This window comes from Myripristis murdjan, chromosome 19, assembly GCF_902150065.1.
Source record: "Myripristis murdjan chromosome 19, fMyrMur1.1, whole genome shotgun sequence".
In the NCBI taxonomy this organism is placed as follows: Eukaryota; Metazoa; Chordata; class Actinopteri; order Holocentriformes; family Holocentridae; genus Myripristis; species Myripristis murdjan.
The window spans coordinates 21,483,552-21,501,923 of NC_043998.1; the positions used below are offsets into that span (position 1 = coordinate 21,483,552).

An 18,372-nucleotide genomic window follows, 5' to 3' on the forward strand; every position below is an offset into this window, starting at 1 on the left:
AAAAAAGGAAATCAACAAGGCATAATGGCATTTTACCTGGATTCACCTGATCACTGTTCTGTATGAAAAGAGCTGAGTGTCCAAATACTTTGTTGAGCATCTCTATTAATGTCTATAATCCAACTGGTTACATCAATGGAGCCGACGTCAACAAGTGAGATCTGTGAATTTTTATTTTACAACCCACCGGCGGCTTCTGTAACACAGAAAGTCAAACATGGGAAATGGAAAACATTTACATTTACATGGAAGCGGACACTTCAGTCACAGTGGTTCAGAGGAAGAGAGTGGTGAGAGTCTGAAACATCACCGCCTCAGGTAGTCATCTAATTTGTCGTGATCAGTTGTGTTTCCTGGGGCGGAGAAGGGGTCAGAACTAGAAGACATTTTTTCTCCAGGTACAAAACATTTACCAACACACCGGATCTGACGCAGTCATGCCCACTAAAGGCACATACAGAGACCAAGTGGAAACCTGTCGTGCTTTAGTGACCTTAATGCGTTGATTTTTCAGTTTTTGTAATCTATTATAAGCATTTAAAATCACTTTTATTGTTCTTAATTTTTTTAACATACACGTTTGCCAAATTAAGCAAAAAAAAAAAAAAAAAGGAAGCAGCATCTTCACACTGCAAACATTTGGCTGTAAGAGCGAGATGGGCTTCAAGGATCGACGGCACACTTGGCAGCACAGGCCATATTTCTATACCATTAAATGTAAGAAGATAAAAGTACTCTAATGGATTGCTTTTAGCACTTTTAAGATAAGTAACAAAGTTCATTTATTTTATTCAGTCATTACTGAGTAACACTGCTGACGAAGATGATAAATTATGTCAGTGTTTGGTGAAGAGTGATGGGTTTCTGGCAAAATTACTGTGTATCTGAGAATTAAATATTGAAGTATTCGAGGGGTTCTTCCACTCTAGTGAGAACAAAAAGGAAAAGAAACACATTAACCCATGAAAAAGGGCACTGATAAAACAGGTGGGAAGAGCAGGAGACAATAGGAGCACAATGTCTGAGGAACACTGACACGAAAAAATAACAGTCATGCTTTTTAAATTAAAACGCGCACAGGATCTGGATCTTTTCTTGCGAGAGAAAAATAAATAAATAATGCATGTGAAAATCACAGGGATCTCGTGACCTTGCAGAGAGGTGAGGATTTACAGGGAGAGCAGTCAGTTTGGGAGCGTGTCAGGAAAGGAGAGGGTGAAACACATGTGGGGAAAATTCCCTGCATCATGTCTGTTCCGTCTGTTGTCTGCAACACTGACAATACACGCTGCGATGGACGACGTCGCACTGCCTGCTGGGAAACAGAAGCTGCCTTAAAGGAAAAATCCACTCCGATGTCATCGATCTGTGACGTTCGATGCATTCCAGGAGTTATTTTGTGATGAAATGGTTTAAGGTGTTTGGTTGATTTCTTTCCCTCACCCTGGCTTGCCTATTTCAGTTATAATGATCTCCTGCATTTCCCAGAATGCCTTTTGGGGCGTACAGGTGAATAAACTATCCTTGCAGCAGTGTCTTCTGGTCTATTGAGGCTTTTCTAAGTGGAGAAATTAGTCTCTCCTTCTCTTCTACAATGGATTTTCTCCCATTTGATCTTTAAAAATTGGTGCACAACAGTGAGATTAGAAAGAAACCCTGGTATGTAGTGTTGTTTTCAACAGCTGAAAAGGTTTGCGCCTATTTTCTATTGCAGTGGAGATATCACAGAATGGTGTTACATCATCTGTGTTTGGCGAGTTGTTCAAAGGAATTAAAAAATGCACTATAACACCACAAAATGGCCCCAATAAATGCAATGTACATCACCAGCAGTTATTTCATAAGAGTTTTAAAGCTTTTCAGGTGCATTTTTCCTTCAAAACACACTAAGGCAGCCTGAATGACAATGAAACACCCGAGCAAATATTTGTCATGCATTCTGCAACACAACACTGAAGCAACAAGGTGACTTATTACGTGGGTACACACTGGCCGAGCTCCAGTGTGAGGTGAGCTGTGCCTGTGTGTTTGAACAGCCGTAAAAGACACCAGCAGCGCAGTGGCTGGCGGTGGGTTACGTCCCTGCTCAGGTCAAAGATTAGTGTGTGTGTGTGTGTGTGTGTGTGTGTCCATGTCCAGCATCAGCAGAGAGCTTCCCTTTGTTTTCACAACAGAGTCTGAGCTCTGACGCTGTTCTGACTGTTTGACGTTGAAACACAGCAGCTGACAGAACGTCATGAGGACATCCTACAACCTCATTTGTCCCAATCATTATTCATTTCTGACCCGGCTGATTCTAGTCACATATTTCTGTACCACCACAGGGGTTTTGTGCTTGCATAACTTGTACAGCTATACAACATAAATTTCAGAATGCCACAAGCAGTAGCTGAGGACTGAATTGACCCAGGCCACCGAGCTCAATGTACTTGAGTGGTGTGGCGTTGTTATTTTAATGCAAAGTGTGATAAATCTCCTCTTCCAATGTGTGATTTGTCACTGCACATTCACCTGGACATTTTAAGAGACATCAAGGACTGGACGATGTCACAACCCAGTCTGTCAAATAAGCTGAACTTTGCAAACTTTTGGCACAGCCCTGTAAAATTTCATCCGCTAGTGGACTTCACTTGCCAATAAAAATTTGTACAAACTGTTCTCAAAAGATTTCAAGTTGCTCACAATAATACAGACTGGGTGGATTCAATGCATACTTTTCCGTGAATGTGACGCAACTAAAATATCCTGTGTGAACGCCACCTTAGGATCAGTTTCCCAACTCACACACACAGACACAGACACACACTGTAGTACCTGAAAGGGTTCAGAAATATGTGGCACAGACCAGTGGATCTCCATCGTCACCACCAGCATTAACACTTTTGGCCAAAGTGACATAATGACAATGTTTTACTCTACGAGGTATACTGACACACTGCTTCAGTCCCAGTCATATGCCAGTGCTGAAAATGGAAGAATTATCAACAGCTTCATACATTCTTCATCCCCCTTCTTCCCCGCCGCCTTTGTTCCCACTGATAATCCTCGTCCTCCTCATGTTGCTCCTCCTCTTCCTCAATGCTGCAGCTCCTTCATCCTGTTGAGAGCAGAGCCGGCCTGGAACCACTGGATCTGCGTCTCGTTGAAGGTGTGGTTGAGCTCCATGGTGTCCTTGCTGCCGTCGCTGTGCTTCACTACTGCAGTCAGAGGCTGAGAAAGAGAGCACAAAAACATCAGCCACTTCATATTGACCTTCATAAAATGTCATTTACTGATGAGATCAAGAGGTAAAGTCAGGAGGAATCAATGTTGTAGATGAGCTTTCCTCACCGTTCCTGGAGTGAAGTTCTTCAGTCCTCTGATGGAGATCTTGTCGTCGGGGCGGATCTTGTCATAGTCTGACGGGTTGGTGAAGGTCAGAGGCAGCAGACCCTGCTTCTTCAGGTTTGTTTCTGAAAAAAGGAAGCACAGAAAGGGCTCAGTCAGTGTCTGAAATGTGTGTAAAAAAATGAGAAGTATGAAGAAAGTGCTAGATTCAGGTGAAACAGCCATCACTTGTCTACTGCTCAGCTCTGTTTCTAAAATCATTGACTGAAATAGCTTGAAAATTAAAATAACTGGCTGATGCTGTGACGCTATTTTGCAGATGTGTAATCCTACCAGAGTTAGACGCAGTTTGTTTTGGAGAGTTATGGAGCAAGAAAGATCAGCACTTATCAGTGTGGTCTGTGCTCATTCAAACACAAAAGCCCTACAGTTACACGTGGAGATTTTAGAAAACCAAATTTAGAGTTTAGAAAATTTAGAAAACCAAAACGAAAACAAATTAACACTAAAAATATGCAGATAATTCATCAAAACTCTCTACTACTGCTCCCTCCATTTCCCAAGACAGGCAGAGGAGAGAAATTGCGTGTAAGAGGACTTAAGATTACACACCAAAAAGCAAATTATGGATGAAACTACAAAGAGTTCATTCAATAAGGAGCTTAGTATTAGCCAACTGCAGTGGAGGGTATTTAGCACTGGGATTTTTACTTTACAAAAAACATACATGGGAGATTCACACGGAATTAAAATCACCAACAATCTTAATCCCATTTGAGACAATGATCAATTACTACAAATCAATGGACGCCCCCGGCAGTATCACTCCCATGTGAACAGAGCTTAAGAAGCTTCCTTTCATTGAGTCTTAAATCAGTCCCCGCCCCTCTGCGGCGTGTGTGCAGTACCATGGATTCTGGCGAAGCTCTTGACGATGATGACTCTTCCTCCTAGATGCCTGGGCTCCAGCGCAGCGTGCTCTCTGCTCGAACCCTCGCCGTAGTTGTCATCTCCGACTACCACCCACGACAAGCCATTTGCCTAAACACAGACAGCGAGATGAGGCAAAGGTTAAGAGTACGTTGCTGAAGGTAGAGCCTGAGACGCGATCCAGGTGGAGAATCAGTCCCGAGTGTCTGGGCAGTTTGCCGATGCGTTCCTCACCTTGTAGTGACGGGCCACGTCAGGCACGCCTGCATACTCCCCGGTCAGCTGGTTCTTGATCTTGTTGACGGCGTCGTTCTCGATGTTGACCGCACCAATCAGCATGTTGTTGGAGATGTTGTCAAGGTGACCGCGGAACTTCAGCCAAGGCCCGGCGGCACTGATGTGGTCTGTGGTGCATTTACCTTTCACCTGGAGAGACAGGTGGGGGTAGGAGAAGAACGAAACATTTCATTCCCATCACAGAGGCAGTGAAAAAGCCTAAACGAGAGCAGGATGATGTAATTTCAACACACAAAAATCTAGCTTTTGCATAAAGATAAGTGGGGAGAAGTGGGCACTAAATAAAACATTTGGTCTGGTACATCGGAAAATTTACCAGCCATGTTCCCTATTTTACCACCCAACTACTTTTTAAAAAGTAGTACCAGTAAACCTTCAAATGATGTTAACTGGTAGACCCAACAAACTTGTCTATAGTCAGATTTTACCAGCTGTTGACTGGAGTTACGCTCTCAGTCTAATATAGTTATATAATGAAGGTAGCTAGAAAGTAAAATCCCCACACATGGATTGACAAACTATGTACCGAGCCACACAGTCTTGGTCAAAACTGACAAAATCATCTAGGAACTTTGATAAAACCTCCAGCCACATTGACACACATTTATCCCCTTAAAACACTGTCATTTGCTGATAGTATTTAAATCCCTCCCACGGGAAGAAAAAGTCTAGTTTCCTGTTCCTCATCCAGTCCTGGTGCACTGACCTTGATGAGGACCTGCAGGTCTTCCAGATCGTGTCCGTTCCACTTGTCGAAGGGCTCCAGCAGCTGCAGCCTGTTGCTCTGAGGACTGACGTCCACTTTGAGGCTGGTGCCGTCAGCGGGTGGGTGCTGGTAGGTGTCCTGGCCCGGGTCAAAGTCTTTGGCTGGCAGTTCATCTCCATCAGGTGGCAGCAGCTTGAACTTCTCGCCGTTGGAGGCGGTGAGGTAGTCTGTCTCCGGGTTGAAGTTTAGTGTGCCGGCGATGGCGAGGGCAGTGACGATCTGAGGAAGAGGAGGGGGAAAGCTGGCTTGAAACTATGAGCTTGTGTATTTGACAGTGACTAATCTGGCCAACAATGTGTTGAACTACAAGCAGAGAGGCATGTCTGCGTGAATGTATGCATTTACCTCAGGGGATGTAACAAAGGCGTGTGTTGCAGGGTTGGCATCATTCCTGGCAGTGAAGTTCCTGTTGAAAGACGTGACGATGGTGTTCTTCTCTCCCTTTTTCACGTCCCGCCTGAACATAAATACACACAACCATGAGATCTCATCAGCCACATAAACACATCAAAAATCATTACAACTGAATTATTTTGTATGACTCACTGTATCAAAGATGGCACAAACACTCAAGTCAAATGTTTCTTTCCCACTGGGACGACCAGTTGTAGAAATACATGCTTCCATGGCACTGTGTTACATAAACAGTGTCTACTAAATGCCATACAACAGAAAGTGTATCGTGTATGACATGTTATGTGTTGAGTCTACCTGTCCCACTGTCCAATGCAGGGTCCACATGCGTTGGCCAGCACCACACCTCCAACATCACTGAGGATCTTTGACTGCAAAAAGACACAAACTCATTTTAGCTTGCAACACTCAGTCCAACCTAAAAGTCACTGGGGTATGGAGGTGTAAATACCCCCCTTTCTCAGTGTGGCTGTACTCACATATCCGTCTCTCTCGATGGTGGCACGGATCTGCTCTGAGCCGGGAGTGACGGTGAACTGGGCTTTGCACTTGAGGCCTTTATCCAGAGCCTGCTTAGCCAGAGAAGCTGCCCTGCCCATGTCTTCATAGCTGGAGTTTGTGCAGCTGCCAATCAGACCTGAAAGGAGAAAAAGCCAGAGAGATTTAAAGTGGTCATTTTGCAGCTCCTCCTTTTTTGTTTTGTTTTTTGGCAAGCATGTTTGGTGCTCAGTCATTGCTGCACCCTGTACTTTCCTAGGACTAAATTGAAAATGCTTGGCATCCTTTGTTTGGAAGTCATGTCCAACCAGGAGCACAGACTCCCTTTAACATTTTTCAACAACCAGTACTCAACTACTTGACTGTGAATCACCTTGAATTTTTACCCTTGAAAACAACCTACTGTGAACTCTCATTTCAGCGCTTACCAACTTTGACCTCCAGTGGCCAGCCGCTCTTCTTGGCCACAGCACCGATTTCAGACACTGGGTGGGCCAGGTCAGGGGTGAAGGGCCCGTTGATGTGGGGCTTCAGCTGGAGACAGAGTAACAGAGTGTTCAAGTAAATCAACTATAATAAAATACATTAAATTATCTGTATTATATCGTAAACTGAGCACTCTCTGTCTCTCACAATCTTCAGTGAATTAAAATAGTCCAGTTACAATCATAACAGAGCAAAAAAAAAAAAAAAAAACTACAGTCTGTAACAGCGACAGTCATATTTATACCAAGGCTTTAAAGTAACACTGCAAGACTTCTCCCATGAATTTACACAGTCAAACACTGCTATGACTGAAAACAAGTTATTCCAAGTTATTCCTTTGTAGTTTGTTGATGTTTTACATTTCAGAAAAGTTGCCAAAGATTTAAGGTGAAAACATCTACTTCAATCACTACGTTAAACAAACTGTAGAATACATTCTGGTGTATTCCTGTTAAGTGTGTGAAGTGATATTCCCCGACTTTGCCCAGCACATTTATCCAGTTCACTGACTTTCCCTTTCTGACATCCACTTGTAAAAACATCAAAACAGTTGGTAAAAGACGGACCTCGTCCAGATTGAGCTCGATGACCTCGTCATACTCGCAGCCCTGGTCTGGCACCAGCAGATCAGCGAACTCATCAGCCACTGCAGCGATCTCTGAGACGAGAGAGAGAGCAGTGATGAGGAAAACTGAGCTAAAATATGAGCAAAAATCTTAAGCAATTAAGAGAGCCCTCACACTGTCTCCTTATCAGCGACACACCCACTTGGTTAGTATACAGGTAAAAATACATACACATACACACACTCACACACACACACACACACTTACTCCCCCTATGATTCCATTTTCTGCATTAGGACTACTTTGATGTTGAATTTTTGTTTTGTGGCGAGATGGTTTACATGTCACTGTGTCACTTCTTTTTAAGATTAATGTTTTGCCATTTTTGCTGTATTTAATAGCTAACTGGGGAGGGAGCAATGACATGATGACAACAGGATTATCATCTTGCCGCTTTGAATTTTCTGTCTTTGAGCTGTCACTGCTTTTTCTGTACCCGTGTGCAAAATGAAAAACATGTCCTGAACGTACCTCCACGCCCAGTCTTCTCCAGATAGGACTTCATGCGGCTGTTGTATGGGAACACCGATGTCGTGGCTCCAATCTCTGCCCCCATGTTGCAAATGGTGGCCATTCCTGCACAACAGCAGCAGCACATCAGCAGGACAGCCATAATGTCTCTACAGTTTGACTCTAGCCTCATGTAGCAAATCAGCACATGCAGTGCATCAGGTTTTAAAGTCGGTCCAAGTTTCCATGAGCCCGAACAAAAAGATAAAAAATAAACTACACACACTGGAACAAATTTGTGACTTCAAAACAAAGCCATAGAGTGGTCATTTGGTTATAAAATTGCAGTCTTTCAACCCACAAAAGGCGGGCACTAAGATTGTGCCTTTGTGTGGTTGTTTTGATTTGATAAGTACAAAGGAAGAAAGCATAAGCACTGTTTAAGGGCACCAGCGTGGAAACCACAGAGTGGAGTCACACTCAGAGCTCTGAATACGTGCCTTCTTGCAAAATCCTACTGGCTTAGAATTACAATTCACCAACAGCACAGTGTCTTTGTTTTACTGACCGGTGCAGGAGATGGAGTCGACCCCGGGTCCATGGTACTCTACGATGGCTCCAGTGCCTCCCTTCACCGTCAAGATGCCAGCCACCTTCAAGATGACGTCTTTAGGTGACGTCCAGCCAGACAAACGGCCCGTCAGCTTCACCCCAATCACCTGACAGAGCATAATACAATACAAAAAAGGCTACACTTACTCCTTTTGCTGCAATTTTAAAAGTAATTTACCGTCAAAGGGCTGATTCTAGGCTTGAGGCGACACAAGGTGATATAAGGTTTGTTGACGTGATAAAACAGTTGAATAAATTAACTGAAGTGACTTTTAGTTTGACTAAATATTTGCGTAGTCTCTCCACTTCTGTAAACAGTGATGGTTTTCCCTTGGTAAACAAAGACAGTTTAGCATCAGTGGGTGAGTGCCAACTCTTGATACACATAGATTTCTAATGTACACATTTGTCATTTCACAACCAAAGCCTGTATCATTTTGAGCCAGAGGGATCAGAGTGACTGCCAGTGGAAGAGACAGATAAGAGAATGATGTAAGCAAAGCTGGGTGCCGTGCCAACCTTAGGACACTTCAGCTCCCAGGGGATTCCTGCCATAACATCGACGGCGTCAGCTCCTCCCACACCGATGCAGATGCCACCCAGGCCACCACCGTTGGGCGTGTGAGAGTCTGTGCCAATTAGCATCACCCCGGGATAGGCGTAGTTCTCCAGGATGATCTGATTAGTTAAGAACATTAAGAACAATGTTAAGACATTAGGACACCAGACTTAACAGCTGTTTGAACTGAGAACACTTGTCCAATATTAAATCCATCATTTTATCAAACTGTGATACCTGATGGATGATTCCAGAGCCTGGTTTCCAGAAACCCACTCCATATTTCGCTCCAGCGCTGGCCAGGAAGTTGTAAACCTCCTGGTTCACTTCCTAAGTTGAGAATCATGACAACAGCAGATTTAAAAGTGCAACGTGGAACATTTTTAACGTAAATAAACCTATACCTCATTAATTTTGAGACATTAGCATAATGTGAACAAAGCATTACAAGTATTACAAACATTTCAAGTTTGACAATGGAAAATTATTATTTCCAAATGCTTAATACAGCTACATGAAATCCAGGTTTTAAACTGTAAAAAGAGCTTCAAACAACGTATACGTTTATATCTAACACAGGAAAGCATCCAAATCCCTCTTTCTGATAAAAACCCTTTCTGCCCTCACCTTTGCCCTGGCGAGGTCCTTGGGGCCCCCGGTCTGGGCCTCGATCAGGTGGTCACAGTGGATGGTGGAGGGCACGGCCACCTTGGGCAGGCCGCTGCTGATGAACTGCAGCATGGCCATCTGGGCGGTGGCGTCCTGCATGGCCACGCGGTCGGGACGCAGCCGCAGGTAGGTGCGGCCGCGGTCGATGTCCTGGTTGTGGGGGTCATCGAGGTGGCCGTACACGATCTTCTCTGACAGGGTGAGGGGCCGGTTGAGCCTGGAGAGACAAGTACCGTAAGATGAAAAAACTGTTTTCATCCCCATGAGGAAATCCAATTGTTAGGTGGCAAAAGAAGATTCAACAGGGTAAAGTCAATAGATATGTGGCTAAAATAAAATGGAAAAAATAAATAAAAGCAACAGAGCAGGATATCAAAAATTATGGGGTTGTGCACACGCAGGCTGCCAACAATCTCAAATGTTGAGTTGAATCAAGCATGCCGTAAAAGTGAAAAGACTGTGTTGTTGTGAATATGGTTTGATATAAAGCAAATATTTATGGTGTTGATTAAAATAAAATAATTTATTTTTTATCTCCAAAACTCTGTTATCTCTCTTTTTTAACAGTTAAGTCTGCAGGGTGGGAGATACAGACGGATTCAGCAGTTTTCTCCGGAGCTACTTGATTGTTAGATAAACTAAAAAAGCTCAAGTTTTCAACATGGAGGTGTAATGATTCAGGATTGTGCATGGTATTTTAACGAGTAGGCATCAATACACTGCAGACAGCCAAAGAGAGTGCTTTTGAATAATTTTAATGATTTAAGGAGCAAACAATCAGACTGGGCAGAAAGATTAGCCTACGCAAACTGTGCACTGAGGGTACAGTAAACGCCTTGGTGTTGTGCTATATTTGGACAGTCATTAAAGCAGAGGACCACGGTGACGCACTGAAGACGTGAAAGGAGGATTGCTAAGACCACACCAGTGAAATAGCAGGTTACCCTTTATTCTCTTCCTAATTATGCTATTTTATACCAGGCAGTTTACAGCAACCCAGAGCGAGGCTAATGCTTTAATTACTGGGAAAATGATCTGTGTGTACACCCACTGCCATGCAAACAAATCCCCACCCTCCACACACCAACAAGGAAATCTGCATTAATTCAAGCTGCAGGAATCAGCCAAACATATTGGTGTTACTACAAAGATAAAAAAAAAAAAAAAAACTGGGGGAAAAACAAATGCAGGAGCTCAAACATTCACAGAGATAAGAACGCGTTGGAGAACACGGCGATGCGCTGCCAGCCAGAATAAATATTGGAGTAGATTAGAGGAGCGCTGACCTTTTGCGTACGATATCAACGTTAGACTGCATCTTCTCATAGTTGATGTAGGACGCCGGCTCAAAGCGGCTCATGGACACTTTGGCCTTGGCACTGAACGCTGCGGACACATGAAGGCGTCGCGCGCCGTGGCCCAGGGCCAGCTGCAGGAGAAACAACACACACATCACGTTACAATACCAAGACAAGTATACACACACACACACACACACACACACACACACACACACACACACACACACCGAGGTGCATTTTCCAGGCTATCAGGACACACACTTTAACATTTCCTGCCAGTTTCTCCTTTTATGTGGAATAAATGAACATATAGACACAGAGAAGACAGAGAGGAACATGGGTGAGACAACAGCTAGTGATCAGCAGGTCGCCGGTTCAAATCCCCAGACTCAGCTGCTGCCCACATGCTCTTGAGCAAGGCAAGTCTGGGATTTTCGATATCATAATATCATAGCAGTTTTCCTGGTTTTAAAGGCAGAATTACAGTAAAAGAATGCAGTTTTCTGAAAATAGGCTGTTCTAGCAATTATAATATGGTTGTCATATCCACATTACGAATGAGTATTCATCAAAACCATCTTGTGTGTAACATCTTATGAAAACACCATTTTATCATCCTTGCAATATCAATATTTTATGTTGCCCATAACGCCAGCCTTAGCTTTCAACAAGGCTTGCAATGTGTAAATAAGTGAACTTGAAGCAGGATATGACTGGAAAAGGAAAAGGACAGAGTGGTCAGCCAGCTTTCCATGGGTAACTAAAGGTTCATATTATTAACAAATAGAAAAAAAAAAAGTCATCCATCTGTCAGGCACACAGAGGCCCAAGAGGGACAGTGAACAGCTGAGCCTACAAACACTGATCAATTGACATTTACTGACACGGGACAGGGGTGCTGTCAATCAGATACGCAGGTATAGTCTTTCCCTTCAACAGTAATAAGAATTTATAATCCATTACATTACAGTTTAGCACTAATCAATGTAACGCAATTCAAGGGCACCTGGACAGATTTCGAGATTTAGTGCCAGTGTAATTGGATTGAATCCCAGTCAAATCAATGCCAAAAAATACTGATAACTGATTTTCATGGTACGGTGATAAACCCGTTTTATCTCCATATATGTGGCGTTTTTTTTTTTTTTTTTCCCACGCCTGCCAACGCCAGTGTGGTTGCTATGGGCTCTAACCTTGTGTTAACCTTGCTAACACATCACTAACGCCAGATTAAAACACACACACAGTTCAAACTATCAAAGAAAACAGAGTTATTTTTTTTCTGTGCTGACACTCCAGGTATGAAACGACATTTGTTGTGGGTTTAATGCGGCAAAGATTAAACGTCGCTGCGGTCGGATGGCTCAACCGACGTCGGGACACGATGACCTGGCCGGTCGGCGGTTATTTATCGGTTTTTTAAACAAAACGGACAATCTCACGATTTAGCCACTTCAGCTACACGTCAGAGTGGCTTTGAATAATCTAAAACAGCGGGTGACATTTCTCTCTTGCGTGTAAATGTGTTGAAAAGATGCAGTTTTTCATCGCCTACCTGAAGCCGGGCGACCGTCAGACAGTAGGTTGCCATTTTGTTCACTGACAAAGATGTGACGGGCGGCGGTGACGTCACGGCTTTATAAGCCGCGGTCGCAGGTCCGAGCAGGACCAAAAACAAATATTATCTTGTTTATCAATTAAATTTGATTTTTCTTTAAATGTTCCTCCAACTCGGATTCCAATATTTTGATTTTAACATGTATCACTTGCATATTAACATCGGTGTCAGACAGGATTCAGTTTACTTGAGATTTTTAAAAATATTTGATTAGTTAGTAAGGTATAAAGCTGAAAGGACATCTTTGCTCCGAACTTTATTTTTTATTTTATTTTATTTTATTTCCCCCCTATTTATGATAGAATTCATCCACACCTACTTTCTAATCCACAATAAGTCTAGCTAAATTATAAGAAATAATCTGACATTATGTGTATGGTGAAATAGATAATTTAAAAAAAAATGTGGGTAAAAGGTCAAATGGCTTCACGTCAAAGAAGACTGTCCCTGCGTTCCAAATCGCATACTTATACTTTTTACTTTTAGTAGGCTATGTACTGCAGCTGCCCTTACAAAGTATGTAGTTTAGTATGAAATATGCATGCTAATTCTTTTTTTCCCCTACTAAATAGTATGGTAGTATGAGTATTGGAACGCAGGGTGTGATTTGTTTTTGCAGTGAGCATGTTTGCAAGAGCTGAGGTTTGATATGAACAAATAAAGTTCACTGACTCTTCCAAGAGGTTTTTTAATATATATATAGACTGTGTAAATACATCAAGATTGAACAGGAGTTGGTTATCACGCTGAAGCAGTGAGGATGGACAGGGCAGGAGATGAGAGAGAAAGACGACTGCAATGGAAAATCCGTTATTAAGGTAATTTGTATAAAAAGAGGGGCAGTCATTTTTGGCACTTAATTTACTGAGATACAATCATAGATGTCAAGTAACTCATCACCAAATCTAAACCACACCTGTAGCAGCGCCAGAACCACTGAAAAACATGAAGAACTTTGATGTATAAGAAGGATGAGTGGTTAAGTTTTATTCAAAGAGCTATTTATCTAATTATCTAATTATTATCTGGAGCTTTAAATTGCTGGGGTGAAATGACACCAATTATTTAAAAAATGTGAATTTGAAGGTAACGGGGGGGTTAAGATAATAAAACAGAATAAAGTGAGATATGTGAGTCTGAGCAGGTTTTATGTGCCTGGTGAACTTGACATCCACTGGCAGTTTTGGTGCTGTGTTGTTCACGGACGGCAGGTGGCGGCAGTGAGGCGGCGGCCGCCCCGGAGGACCGTAGAAGAAGAGGTCAGAGGTGAGAGCTGAACCGCAGCGCTCGACTTGCCGTTTGCCAACAATGGCAAAGCATCACCCAGATCTGATCTTTTGCAGAAAACAAGCCGGTGTTGGTACGTTTCACTTTCACTCAATCGACCCCCTTTTTTAAGGTTTAATCTTTTTAGCAGAAACCGGTGAGATTTATTGTTGCTTTCGGCTGAGATAACGTTAGCTAGCATGCTAACGCTACAGCATGGATTTCATTGATAGCGTGTTAGCACACATGTGTCTCCTAGCCAACGTTACACAATAATACACAATAATATGGTGCTCATTGTAATAACTCAGAGAGTAAACGTTTCATTTTTTGTAGTTTTGACTGTTAATTTTACTGTAGTAAGTAAATAGAAGTGACTTTGTAAAGCTAAGCTAATGTTAGCAAGCTAGCCGCTAGCATGAAGCCCGACACTGACTCTCTGTTTGTTTTCCTCTCAGCTATCGGAAGACTCTGTGAAAAATGTGAGTATGTTCATCATATCTTAATGTAAACATGTATTCTGACCACACCTCCAGAGTTCTTACCAAGTATGCTATTACACCCGTATAATTATTTATTAAAAATCCTCTTGATACTTATTACTTCTGTTTAACTGTTAATACTTCTGTTGAAATTGTTCATATTCCTATCTTTTTATAATCCTTGTTCATAGTGTCTATATTGCTTACTGCTATTTATCATGTGTATACTGTATATTTCTTCTAATTTTGCACATTGACCTACCTCTATGCACATTTTATACACCCATGCACACGGTTTTTTCTGTTTTTTTTTTTTTTTTTTTTTTTGTTGCACATTGCTTTTTGCACACTGGGTTGTACTTAGGTTATTCTGTTGTACTCAGATCTTATTCTGTTATACTTAGATCTTATTCTTTATTTCTATTTTTTTATTTACTTAATTTGTAATCTGTGGATACTGCTGAAGAAAATGTGAATTTCCTGCGGGATGAATAAAGTATCTACCTACCTACCTACCTACCTACCTACCTACCTACTCAGATGAAGATATTGTGTTATTTGATTTTGTCCAAATCGCGCAGCCTCTGATTCATCCCCGAGCAACTAAAGTCCATAAAATAGCAACTCTAGAAAACTGAAGCTACCTTTTCTCTCATGTTAAAGTATATTGGGACAAATTAATTTATATATTGTTTGGTTGCTACATTATAACAACAGTCAGTGATATTTCCAGCAGTCTCCACTCGGTCTTTTCCTGTATTACTGTTTACAATCTTTACCTCCTCTGATCAGTCAGTCTTTGATTTTTTGTTTTGTCCTCCTCAGATCTGATCTGATCTTTTTGTCTTGCCTGTCCTCATTCATATCTGACATCACTGTGGACGAATCTGTGCCACGACCTCACATTTACAACAAGCAAGCAGCTGAATGACAAAAAAAGTCATTCACACAGTTAATCATCAGAGTTAGAGAAACAGTGGTGCAGGTCTTTGTTTCTCTGATAGTTTGCTGTGCAGCTCTTCAGGCTGAGAGTAAGATGGCAAAAATAAGGGCCTGGACTGAAGCTCCTTCCCAGATGTCTTGCACCCTCCTGTCTCTCTGTCATTGTTGCTGTGATCCTTCATGTTTTGCCTTTTCTACCGCAGCTGATAATGAATGAATGAATGATGACACACTGACAGATGCGTTTGTGCTTAATGGGGAAAGAAACACATGAATTCCTCTCTGAGGGTTCACACCTCCATCACTTCGGCAGGAATTGGACACGTATCTGATTTTAAAGTGGCTCAAATCAGGATCGAAAATGTCAGATTCAGTGTGTTATTTGCTGATCACACTGGCATGAAAAATCAGATCTGTGTTACATTTGAGGGAAAAAATCAAATCTAGGCTGCTTTCCACTGGCTGTCGCCTGTATGATGAATATTTTGTGTTGTTCAGGTCGACACTGAACTGCACATCACTCAGTCAACTGTAGTATTATTATTAATAGTAGTAGAAATAGTACTGATTGTAATATTAGTAGTAGCTTTAGTAAAAGTCAACTTCTTGCACTAGACTCACACAGGTTTACAGAATTGGTGCTAACTGTCAAAAGATCATCTTGTTTCCACTGTTCACATCTCCCTTTTTCCTCATCGTTTCTTCTTCTCTCTCTCTCTCTCTCCCCCATCACCCCCCGCCTCCCCCAGGTGATGGAAAGTGTGTGATCTGTGATTCGTACGTGAGGCCCTGTACGCTGGTGCGGATCTGCGACGAGTGCAACTATGGCTCCTATCAGGGCCGCTGCGTCATCTGCGGTGGGCCCGGCGTGTCGGACGCCTACTACTGCAAAGAGTGCACCATCCAGGAGAAAGACGTGAGTGTGTTTTCACTCCTGTCGAGCGTTACACTGACAGACAGATTGTGTCTGTAGGTCTAAGATTAAAGGAATAGTTCATGAGAACTGTCGCTGAGGAAAATCTAGGAGGTAAATGTGGGACGTTTGGACCCACAATGCAGCTGTTTCCCTACAAAACGCCTGCGTTAAGCTGCACGAGCTGCTGCTGGGTCCGCTTTGGATTTTTGACTGACTTGCAGAGGAGTAGATGTTTGAATTGTCATTTCAAGGTTTTAAAGAATCTGTTGGACTCTGTTGGTGGCCAGTGAGACCTGCAATAATGTAAACATCATCTGCAGCATGCGTGAGATACCGAGATTTTTAAAAGGTGCCATAATTTCATACCTGTGGGACTTTACAATAATTCAACAGTGCAGTACCCCTGTGTGTGTATATATCTGGTGTATGTAGTTATACTTTTTACATATTCCCAGGTTCTAATTTCTGTATTAATTGTTGTAATGATTTTGCAGGATTAATGCACATGTGTATACATAATGAGCATTCTGGTTTACAAATGTTTGCACATAAATTTACATTTCTTAAAAATTCGCTTATGCTTACAATGCGTTTTTCTTTGAGAATTTGAGCAACTGCAGCTGACCGAATTTCCTCTTGGGGATCAATGAAGTATTTCTGATTTCTGAAGATAATGTTTGCAACAGCACTGTCACTGTTATGTTTTATGATGTTTGTTTGATGCGTTTTAGTTTCAAAATGAAACCAAAAAGCTGGAACAAGGTTCTTCTTCAGTACGATAACCCAGTCTTCTCTGTCGTTTCTGTCTTTATTATTTTTGCAGAGAGACGGCTGTCCTAAGATCGTGAACCTGGGCAGCTCCAAAACAGATCTGTTTTACGAACGGAAGAAGTACGGCTTCAAGAAGAGGTGAAGACGGGACGGCCCGAGCGGGGCTGCGACTTTTCTTTGCAATTCTGTGTTTTTACGGAACATTGTTTTGATTTATCAATAAAGCTCTCTTTTATATTGGTTCTGTGTTTTCTCCTGTTTTGGTGTTTTAAATATGAAAACGCTTATAATCTCTCACAGTAATAATGTTTTCATAAGAGATGGACTGGAGCCAGTGAACCGCTCTCAGTCACAAACATTTAAACTTTTTCCATTTTTCCCAGGAACAGTTGATGGCTCAGTCAGATATGAATAATATACAACCCTTGAAAATAAAATGTATATAAAAGCATATGTAGAAATAGCTGCAAATATAACTAATTCCCAGGAAAAATTGAGTAAAGAAAAATGTATATGAAGACAATAAGCAATACAAAGGCTCCATACTAGTCAGATGAAGTCCATTGAAAGACATGAAAGCAGCATTAATTCATAATATTTGATTACAGCTGACCATTATGGACATTATTAAAGTTTGACGTCCTCTAGTGTAGATCTAGATCTATGTTACATTATTCGTTCTCCCTCGGAGCATGTGATTTCTGTCCGACTTCTTTAAGCAGCATCACGCACTTCTCCATTTCCTCCAGTAGGCGGCAGTGTTTCACAGCCGCCTGGCATCATGAAGGCTGCATGGCGTCTTTTGGCTCAAGACGGGAGTCATGTGAGACTGTCCAGTGTATCATAATGAGCTCTTTGTCCCTGTGTGCCCGTGAACTCCTCCATTAAAACCCAGGAGGCTCTGCTCTGCTGTGGTGATGAGTAATGAGGAGGCTGCAATGCACAGCGAAGAACCCGTCATCATCCTCAGGTAAACAGGTTCATCATGAGCCTCTCTGTCCCCGAGCCGCTGTCCTGTCCTGACAGGCTGGACCTGTTTTGGTGTTTGCCACTGCAGGACTGATTTGGTCTTATGTGTCCTTTTGTGCTTATTTTATCATGTAAAAAGTTCTTTGTGCATTATTTGGTTTTAAGTGTTTCACACAAGAAATTGAAGGGATTTCGTATTTACAAACCCATTTTTATTATGTTCCTAAATCATTAATTGACTAGTTGTCTGTGCAAGCTGCATCTCTGATCGTTGGTTATAGCCCCTTGACCTTTATTTATTTACTCCATACTTTGCTAATGAATAACTGAAGCATCCTGAGAAAACTCTTACGATTTACCATTATACAAATAAATCTGGATTGGATAGGATTTGATTTTGCCCTTTGAATTGGGAAAATAATGGACCTAGAGTCAATTAAAATAAATGAACTCCAGCTTTGATGAGTAGAAAC

The 18,372-nt window shown here is 42.1% G+C and overlaps 2 protein-coding genes across 2 annotated transcripts; one reads left to right on the forward strand and one right to left on the reverse strand.

The window, feature by feature from the left end:
- Positions 1-155: 155 nt before the first annotated feature.
- Positions 156-12,530, reverse strand: aco2 (aconitase 2, mitochondrial). Its single transcript, XM_030078085.1, has 17 exons — positions 12,491-12,530; positions 10,921-11,063; positions 9,593-9,851; positions 9,203-9,295; positions 8,926-9,084; positions 8,363-8,513; positions 7,816-7,920; positions 7,285-7,376; positions 6,661-6,766; positions 6,214-6,371; positions 6,032-6,105; positions 5,666-5,777; positions 5,261-5,539; positions 4,492-4,683; positions 4,236-4,368; positions 3,331-3,452; positions 156-3,210 (listed from the first exon to the last, which is right to left on the reverse strand). The coding sequence occupies exons 1-17, from the start codon at positions 12,524-12,526 to the stop codon at positions 3,076-3,078; spliced, it is 2,349 nt and encodes a 782-aa protein (XP_029933945.1). The 5' UTR covers positions 12,527-12,530; the 3' UTR covers positions 156-3,075.
- Positions 12,531-13,763: 1,233 nt separating this feature from the next.
- Positions 13,764-17,173, forward strand: phf5a (PHD finger protein 5A). The gene is made up of 4 exons (XM_030078091.1): positions 13,764-13,913; positions 14,278-14,301; positions 15,993-16,159; positions 16,983-17,173. Exons 1-4 carry the CDS (start codon positions 13,862-13,864, stop codon positions 17,070-17,072), a joined length of 333 nt encoding a protein of 110 aa, XP_029933951.1. The 5' UTR covers positions 13,764-13,861; the 3' UTR covers positions 17,073-17,173.
- The last annotated feature ends 1,199 nt before the right edge of the window (positions 17,174-18,372 follow it).